This window comes from Anabas testudineus, chromosome 14 (assembly GCF_900324465.2).
Source record: "Anabas testudineus chromosome 14, fAnaTes1.2, whole genome shotgun sequence".
Classification (NCBI taxonomy): Eukaryota; Metazoa; Chordata; class Actinopteri; order Anabantiformes; family Anabantidae; genus Anabas; species Anabas testudineus.
Genome location: NC_046623.1, coordinates 10,752,188 through 10,761,849, shown reverse-complemented (window position 1 = coordinate 10,761,849; position 9,662 = coordinate 10,752,188). Strand labels below are relative to the sequence as shown.

Genomic DNA, 9,662 nt, shown 5'->3' with positions numbered 1-9,662 from the left:
GATTTCAGTGTCATTGTATTAAATGATTTTAATAAAGCTGTACAGAGCTTACACAGACACAGAAAATAGCATAAAAAAAATCTCCAGTCACAAGCCAGACTGTCAAAATGAGTGTAAACATGTAGCAAAGGATTCACAGATCAGAAATGCTGAACATACACATGATGGCCTACAATGATGCCATCTTAACCCATCACTGAATCTTTCATCGTCTTCTTTTATAACAGCAGTAACATCGAAATTAGATTATCTTATCTAATCTGTCAAGAGATTAAAGTTATTGTTTCAGGACATTTTACCTGTAGATATCCTGTAATATGTTTTTCTGGAATTTTCCAGTAGCATAGCTCATCCGGTGGTGCGTTCTGAATGCACCACCAATAGCAGTTGTGAAAATGCTCTCAACCTGGAATAAAGTCTACAAACAGGGTTTATTTCAGGGCTAAGTTGCAAGATAAGGCGATAAATTAAACCATGTAACTCAGCATGGATTCAACAATTGAGGTTTTTGTTTCTTGTTCGTTCAAGAGAAATCTATATGTTCAATTGATTAATTCGGTCACAGGCTTTTCTTACAGTTTTATTCCTACAGGGCAGGAATAGATAGCATGATACCACACTAAGGAAATGATATGTTTGAAACCAGCCAAACAGTCTGCAAGCTGAACACTACAAGATGCTGGTAATCAAACCGAACAGAAAGGAAAATTTCACTACGCAAAGTCAAAAGTCAGATTTGTGACACAATACACTTGGATTTTACAATTGAACATGTATTGCCATTATTGTGTTTTTTTTCCCCCCACACACACAAATGCATAATTGTGGGGGCTCACTGTAAAATGTAAGGTCTATCAGAGTTTTGAAACATTCTTTCAATAAGCTTTTAATTTTACAGAATGCATTTGTATCGTACACCATTCTCTTTAACAGCATTCAGTAAAAAATATTGTGCATCAAAACATCAACACATAGAACATCAGCATATCAAAGCAGCATGAGGAAAACTTAGATTGTTCCTTCATGTCCATCTGGTAGCACAACTTAAAGGCAATAAATTAGTGACTTGAGTCTTAAATACAGCTGTAAATATTGTTTTGAGTATACTGAAAGATGACACTTCAAATGTATTTTAACATTCACACGCAAAATTCCTGTGTTGGTGAAATATGTAGCTTCCCACCACAGCTGAGAGTAACTTTAATCACCATCATTTCTGCTCAAGTGGAGTTTTCCTTTAACCTTTGGGCCAATTGACAAAATTATAGCTTATACTGCAAAATATAACACAACAGATGTGTATTGTGCATGATCCGGTATCCAAGGTATTCGGTAAAAACTGCTCACTTGAGGGTTTAAGGCAGAAATGTCTTGTAGTTTCCAGGTTTGCTTCCATGTTCTGCAGCCCACTGCATGAACATTAGTGTTTCTCCTGCGGATCCACAGGCATCAAACTTGGATGATGTCACAAATAAAAATAGCTTGTGTTTTTCAATTATTAAACATTCATACAATTATTCATACAAGGGTTTGACCTTGTTTGAACTGATCTTGGTTGTGCTGAGCTTGACAGATGTTTATAATTGTGGTCTATGGGGAAAAGGCTTTTTGGGCTGTGGATTCTTTTTTTGTTACACTGTCATGCTAAACACTGAAGAGCCAAAGCTCAGCTGATTTTAGACACCCACACAGTCCTGCCATTTTTACAGCAAACATAAAGGCCTTTATGAAAATCACTAGTACCATTTTACTCCTCTGTTATACCAGATACGCAAATATTGCATAAGGGTTAATTCAATTGAGAATGGTTGAGTTTAGTTTCTTAACACACATCCAAATTGGCTTCGCTTCATTCATGCACGATTCACTCGAGATGTACAGGTTTAAAAGATGGGTTTCCTCAAAGAAGGTTATTTATGGTTGGAGGTGAGCAAAAATGAACTTGTGTAAACAAACCCCTCACCATCCTGAAGAAATTCACAATCCTAAACATCTTCAATCAAAATGTATCTGCCAGTCCAAGTTCAGTGGGGTGCCTCTTTTCTGTCTGTGCTGTTAAAACTGACATCACCACCAATGGTCATCTTTTACCCATAGCTTTCGAGATGTTTACTTCCAGCTCAGGGTTACAGAAGTAGTGACCAATTGATGTGGGACAGCACACAGGACATGACTAGGTGAAGTTATCCCATCCAGTAAAAGTTGCAGCGGTAGTGGATCTTCTTCCATAAAGTCTCGCAGCCCTCAGTTCTTTATGGCACAAAAGAAATAAACGTATCTAACACGGTATAAAGTTTGATTTCTCCTTCTGTGATTTGGATACCAGATCCACAGTTATCTGACACCCATCAGCAAACTCCAGCCGAGGGAAGCTGACCACTTATGTTTTCCTTTCTGTGCTCAGCATCAGTTGCTATGGCAACAGGAGTAGAAATAGGAATCTTTCTTCTGGCCCAAGTCGACACCCGTTTCTTCTGCTGAAACACAGGGAAAGATGTCTCATGTTTGTAATCTTGCATTTTGCAGCTTTTGGATCAGTTTTAAGTGGTAGAAGATATGCCCTCCATATTGGTTTGAGCACAGACAAATGAAATATGTGTTTTTGTACTTTAGTTACAGGTGCTCAAGTACAAGCACTGTATGTTTTGTCAGCTTTAGAGAGGATAGTCTGGCAAAACCCACTTGTGTTTTGATCCTTTGTACTAAGCTAGCTGCTTGCTATAGCTTCATCTTAAGCAATGGGAGTATGCCGATCTTCTCATATATCTGAAACATATTTCCCAAAATAGTTGAAATAATATTTTACTTTAAGGTCCTCGGTATAAGCTAAGTTTACTTGTATTGTGTGGACAGAAATGCACTTAGGGGAGATTTCTTTCACATCTCCAATTCTGGTGTTCCCCAGGGATCCATTTTAGCACCACTCTACTTTCTCTGAGTAAGGCGTGCAAATGAATAAGCTGGCCTCCTTTTCGAGTTTTTCTTTTATTCTAACAACTATTTCTGTCATATTCCGTGTGAACAACAGAGTGCAACACTATGAATGACCTTTATTGAAAGTAAGTTTTTTTTTATTACTTGTCGTCAAAAATCTCAATCAGCAGGAAGCAGCACAAGCAGCCAAAGCTGACCAGTCAGAGTTGTTGTAATCTTGACTTAGCATCTCTACAGACTCCTTAACACACAACTCTGAATGCTCTTTGACAAAAATGATTTATCCAAACAAAATTAGTGTATGTGTAGGCACACACCTGTCATGTACTGCAACGCAGTATTGTTGTAATCCTCAGCCACTTTCTGGAACAATTCATCTGACAAGCAGAAGAAGATTGAGACGTCAGTTTCCAACAGTTAGTTCACACATCATAACCTGATAAAAACTGTACAATCCCAAAACCTGGTTTATAACACATCTGTGCTGCACATAGTCAGAGTCTTTTTGGTGAGGGAGCCTCTAAATCTGCCTTCATGGAATTAGGTGAGCTTTAACCATTACATGCTCAATTTAGCACACAGAATGTTAGGTTCACTATTTTGTAAAATCTGTATGACTACATTTAGTCATTTTAGTTTACAGAGATGTATAAGTTGATCACAATCTCACCTGATTGTGACCTTAAAAAAACCCAGAAATGACACATGAAGTTCACATTTAAGTAACAAGGTGCAGATCGGAAAGGGGTCTAAATCTAATTAGGTAAGCCTTCTTTACAAAGGGTGGCCCAACTAAACACATTTTAGTGATTCTCCAATTACCACAGTAGTCATCTCAAGGCACTTTACAGTGTAGGCTTTAAGAGCTTACAAAATATAGTTGTTTTCAGATTTATATAGAAAACCCAACAACCCCTCTTGAGCAAGCACTAGGCAACAGTGGAGAGGAAAAAACTCAATTTAGTGGAAGAAACCTCTGGCAGAACCAGGCTCAGGGGGGCGGCCATCTGCCTTAACCAGTTGGGGTGAGTGGAAAGAGGAGAGAGAAACGAACAGCAGGCAACAAAAAACAACAACAACAAGCAGAAGAGTTGCCTTTTATCTACATTTAACATTTCTGTTTGCAGTGTAAATAGTTAAAGTGTTAGTGAGGCTTGTTTTTTAGTTTTCAATTTACATATATGTTAAACAGTTTAGTTCCTAAAGAACTAATTATTATGCGCTAAATTAGATTTCAATATTCAAAATCTGAGGGTAGCCAACATTGTAAACTGACCATAAACAGAGCTGTGGGAGCTAATCACCCATGTTATATGTGGCCTGCAGATGACTGATAGTCTGACTCACCCACATTACTTCCTGTTTTACTGGAGGTCTCAAAATGTTGTGCACCAATCTCTGCAAAAGCAAATAAAACATTTTGGTTAAATGTTAGTCTGGCTAAGGGACAAACTTGTGAAACAGGACAGACGTTTTGTCCATGTTCCAATTTGTGCTGGTTACTCTGAGGCTGATAAAAGGTCATAGACATTTCTGCTAGAAAACACTCATTATCTGGCCCGTATAGTGCCTTAAACTGGTTTGTTAAATGTATGACATGTGCATGAGAAAGAAAGAATGAATGTAAACAAGGTAGCTGTGCATCATTCTCAAACAAAGTCAAACAAACTTTGAAATAACTTAAAATAATCTAGCTTTGACAGCTATATCTAACCATAGTACTGCTGCCTTCATTACACACTTCCATAGATGGTGGCATCAACAACAAAACCAGAATGAAGGGTCAAAGGATCTGTCCCACACCACAAAGCAACAGAAGTAGCGTAACTGACCATCTGCTGAGTCATGCACACCACCCCTGATGAGAGTGTTACAACTATAACAAACAGACAAGCAAGGGCAGACGCTTGTCAGCAAAGCCCTTTTCAGACACATATTCCTTTCCATGAATCTTATCACATATGAGCCTATCGTATAAATATAACAGGCAAGAGCACCAGTCAAATAAGCAGCAAAGATGGCAGATTTTTAACACTGCTGTTACCTTCAGCAAAGTCCTGAGCATCGTGGTAGTCGATTTGGCGCAGGCTCCGATCTCCTTCAACCAGGTCATTCTTAGTGCCGCACAGGTAGATCTTACAGTGCTGGATTAAACAAAAGAGAGACACAGCATGACACCTAGACACTTCAACAAGATACTTACTTTCTGACAAACTCTTATCTGGCCTTTCCGTTTTGGGGATTGGGGAACCAGTGGTTTACAACCCTCTGTATTTACACTGTTGAAGCCTTCTGTTGATGGTTGATATTGACACAGATATTCCTATATCCTGGGTGCTATTCTTGAGCTTGATAACTGTTGTGAAGGGGGTTTTCTTCACCATGGAAAGAATTCATCACAGGTCTTCTAATGTTTCTGTGCCGATACTTATGTTCTTATCTCTCTGATGATTGATTTGATGGTTTGTTTTGGTTTTTCAGCCTAATGATGACTTGTTCACTGGCAGTAACAGCTCTTTGGACTTCATGTTGACAGCTAACAACAACAGGTTCCTAATGCAACACACATCAACTCCAGACCTTTGATCTGTTTAGTTGTAAGCTAACAGAAAACTAAAAAAAACCTGGCTATGAAAGAATACTTATGAGCACCTAAAACTGGGGGTCTATGAATAAAAAGTTCCTCCTTAAATGCTTTAAAGGCACAACAACAACAAAAATGTGTTTCATTCTGGTGTTGACATCAAAACCCAGTTACACAATGCTCCTGTATTTTTTCTATATTTTCATAAACTGGTAAAAAGTTATATTATAATGATGTAGGGGAGCGGTCTTGTAATTATTACAGACACATTCATCTGCATTACATATAGTTATAAATCTCTCTCACCTCTTCAAAGTTTTGTAGCTCTTTCACCCAGAACCGAGCTCGCTGGAAGCTGCTACTGTCAGTCAGATCTGTCACAAATTTTTCAGACTGTTAGTATCCCACAAAGTATTCAGTATTCGCCATAACAATTCTTTATTAATGCAGCAGTGCAGAATGAATAATTAACTCATTTTTATAATATAATAATTAGTTTTTTCTTTCAGTGGAATGTTTTTTCTTTTTTTTTTTCATTGACATGTAAATAAAAATAAAACATGACTAAAGGAAACTAGGATAAGAGGCACACAGAAAGAAGCTGGAAGTTATTAAGTACAAGGCCAGCAGACCCAAAAGAAGATGGTAAATAAAATGTGACAGCACTGTGAGTAATCCAGTGGGAAATACCATCAGTAATTTTCCAAATGGAAAGTGGAACATAAAAGACATGAATACTATTCAGAAAACATGCACAGTAGCAAGTCTGTCTGAAACAAAATTAGATATTTACACGTAAATCAAAAATAAATAAAGGGAGAGATTTCAAGTAAATGATCCTCTTTGTACACATTTACACAACCAGTTTATCAGCATGATCAAGAAGAAGACTTGTGTTTAAAAGGAATGTCACTGTAAGGCAGAGATACAACAGTATCATATATGATCAAGCTATAGCATGCTGTAATTATTTTCCCCAAAGTAATGGTAATGACTAAATCTAAACCTTGACTTTGTCACAGACAATGGGAACATTTGCTTTGTCTACACTATCAACAATTTCTATATAAACAGAGTAAATGTTTTGTCATTTTGGCTTGGCTCACTATAACAAGCTAAATGTATCATTAAAACATGTTAATCTGCTATATAGTTATGTCACATGGAAGCTCTCTCTAAGATAATTTGGAACTTTATAGATTTACCATAGCAGACTATGGCTGCTCGGGCTCCTCTGTAGTAGATTCTGCTCATAGCTTCATAGCGCTCTGATCCAGCTGTGTCCTGGATGAGTAAGAGAGAGGAGTGAGATTCACCTAAATGCAGACAATGTGAAAGGATCTGACAGAAAACACTCTTCTTCTTGATAAACTCCATGTTAAACTAATGCTTCAGTTTCTATTGTTTCTAATGTAATTACTGTCACTGCCCTAGCGAAGTCAAATCTGATGGTACAAAAGTACACAGTCAACATTCCTACAACCTGCATGCAGGCTTTAAACGTTGTGTAATCCCCAGTGTGAAAAGCTCTGCAGCTCCAGGCCAAATTCTCCTCACTTGTGTCTGACAGTTATACTGTAAAAGTGCAGTTCAAAATCATTCAAATGCTCTCTTAGTGTTAAGCATTCTGCTGTCAGCTCAATAAACTACTGCTTTTAAAGAGAATGAAATGAGCTCATGTCTGGCAATGGACTGCAACTGGAGACACGTTTTTAGATCTCACTTGGCTAGAGTGCCAAGTGCACTAGCTGTGCATACATTCAAATTCATATGAAGTGGCCTCTAACTCACCCATATTCCCAGGGTAATCACTTTGTCTCCCACCTGGATTGGTTTGGCAACAAAAGCGGCACCGATAGTCTGCCAGTGAGAGAAAACAAGTGCAGTAAAGCATTAGACACCCATGAATGGATCTGTTGAATCCCTGGAGACTGTGTGTACTCCCAGTCTGAACTTTCACAGACCACAGTTTAAATGGGCACTAATGGAAGATACAATAAAATATGGATAAACTAATACGTATGTGCTGATTTCTGGAGTCCATATTATTCCTCACCAGGTTGTCCTGTGAAAATACTATAGTTTAAGTTGATTTCAAATATCTCCACTGCAGCTAAATGGCTATGTTTCAGCCAATTCTGCACAGAGCTACTACTTTACTTTGTAGATTGTGACTGATGCAGACATGCTTATCCAGCATTTTACTATTCTAAGTGGTTGAAATGAAACAAGTTTAGCAGCTTTAGACACTTTGGTGATGATTTAAGTAACAGGGAAGAAGAGCAAGCAACACCCATATTTATATTCATCTTTTTTTGTGGAATATTGTATAAGATGAAGTTTTTATGGAAGTTTTTACAAAACTGCTTCTCTAATGCAGTATCCCGAAATGTGTTTCTATCAGAGCTTTTATGCTTTAAGATGGTCACGGACTTGAGCCTCTATTAACATAACATCCCAGGGGCAAAATACAAAAATGATGCCTTTCATCCAGGCAGCAGGCAAGAGCCGACATGGAAATTGATGCAGAGCAGCTGACACTCACGTTCTGGTATGGGCCGACCAAGAACCGATGATGAACGTATCTCTCCACCAAGCTGGTCTTCCCAACACTCTCCTTTCCCAGCATCACCACTTTGGCATCCACACGCATGGCGCTCATAGTATCAGAGAATGAAGAAGAAGCCGAGGAAAAGGACAGCCACACAGCAAACAGCAGGGGGCAGTTAATTTACAAGGCAGTGAGCTGTGAAATGAAAACAGAAGACAGAACAAATTAGTGACAATATTAGTGAAGCCATATACACAAATTACATTTATTATAAAATACAGAATAATGTTTGTGGATGTTTTCACTAGTATTCCCTTTACTTAGATAATAATAACAGTAATAAAGGTTACATGAGCTGTGTTTGTACTTGACTAGCTAAAGCTACATAATATTGGTCATGACCTGGCAATGACTAGAAAAATATCTTTAATTAATCTGATTGACTTGGTCGTTTTAACATTGCTATAAATTAGTGAATAACTGCAAAGAAACGAGTGCTAGCTTACAATGTTACACTAGATTGAAAGCATTAAATTAAATATTAACGTAGGTTACGTTCAAATTGTTATAGTTTAGTTAATTTGAGACACTCTTCTAAAAAAATAAACGTGTGATCTGATGGTAACGTTGTATAGTCAACCTAGACTTAACATTTCTGTTAAAACAGGTTTGAGAGCTAACTAACCTAGCTAACTTCAGCACCACACAGAGACAGAAGGGGGGGAACTCACCTGGTAGCTAGCTTGACTCAACAGATCCTTGTAAACATCTGATCTTCACCGAACAGGAGCCAAACCGGGACCACCCGTACTTATCAAACCTGTTTAAAAGTAAAGACGGTTGCAGCCAAATCGCTTGTCATCTCTGCCCCGCCTCGCTACGAGCCGGTGTTTGGACGCTGAGTGGCAGCTAACTAGCTCGGTGAGCGCTTCTTCCACTGGCTGTGGCGCAATGACGGGAATTGCAACAAGCCGCCAGTTAGGAAACGTTACAGCAACAGATGGTGAACGGCTGACATAGTCTCTGCTTTACAGCAACACGGCCCCCTAAATAAGAAGCCCAGCTCACTGAAGGCCGGCTGGACACGGAGCTGTTCAGCTTTTCAGAGGGAAAAATGTCCAGCTGAGCTTTGTTTGTTTGGGTGGGAACCAAAAAGGCGTTAGCTCTGGTTTCCAGGAGCAGGAAGTGCCCGAATTACATGAGACAATGACCGGAAGTTATATCAACTGGGCAAACCGGGGTTACTCCACATTAATTACACAAGCTGCACAGTGAGCAACTCAAGGTTGGTGTGTTTGGGGTTTTAATTAAAAGCAAAAAGCAGCTTTACAAGTAGACACACAGTATGCACAATAAACACACATTAGAATATAGATCTACACTGTCAGGCCAGAGGTAAAGTATTAAAAACAACTAAAAGGCAGATACTTTATGAAAAGGTAAGATTTATTATAGATTTTAGATTTTATTCAATTGCAATGGGTGTAAGAAAAATATAGTCACAATATAACCTATAACAGAATGACATAATAAAGATTAAAAATCTATATTTTTGACACAATTAATTTATTTTATGCAGTCTTTATGTAACAG

At 38.3% G+C, this 9,662-nt stretch overlaps 1 protein-coding gene across 2 annotated transcripts; it reads right to left on the bottom strand.

Moving 5' to 3' along the window:
- Window positions 1-870: 870 nt before the first annotated feature.
- On the bottom strand, window positions 871-9,252 carry rab24 (RAB24, member RAS oncogene family). 2 transcript variants are annotated; one of them, XM_026373037.1, is made up of 9 exons: window positions 8,801-9,252; window positions 8,064-8,264; window positions 7,310-7,378; window positions 6,724-6,802; window positions 5,825-5,892; window positions 4,979-5,078; window positions 4,282-4,332; window positions 3,252-3,311; window positions 871-2,477 (listed from the first exon to the last, which is right to left on the bottom strand). In XM_026373037.1, exons 2-9 carry the CDS (start codon window positions 8,178-8,180, stop codon window positions 2,407-2,409), a joined length of 615 nt encoding a protein of 204 aa, XP_026228822.1. In that variant the 5' UTR covers window positions 8,181-8,264; window positions 8,801-9,252; the 3' UTR covers window positions 871-2,406. The 2 variants fall into 2 exon arrangements, with proteins under 2 accessions (XP_026228822.1, XP_026228823.1); XM_026373038.1 differs by having other exon boundaries at window positions 871-2,474; window positions 8,801-9,249.
- Window positions 9,253-9,662: the final 410 nt, after the last annotated feature.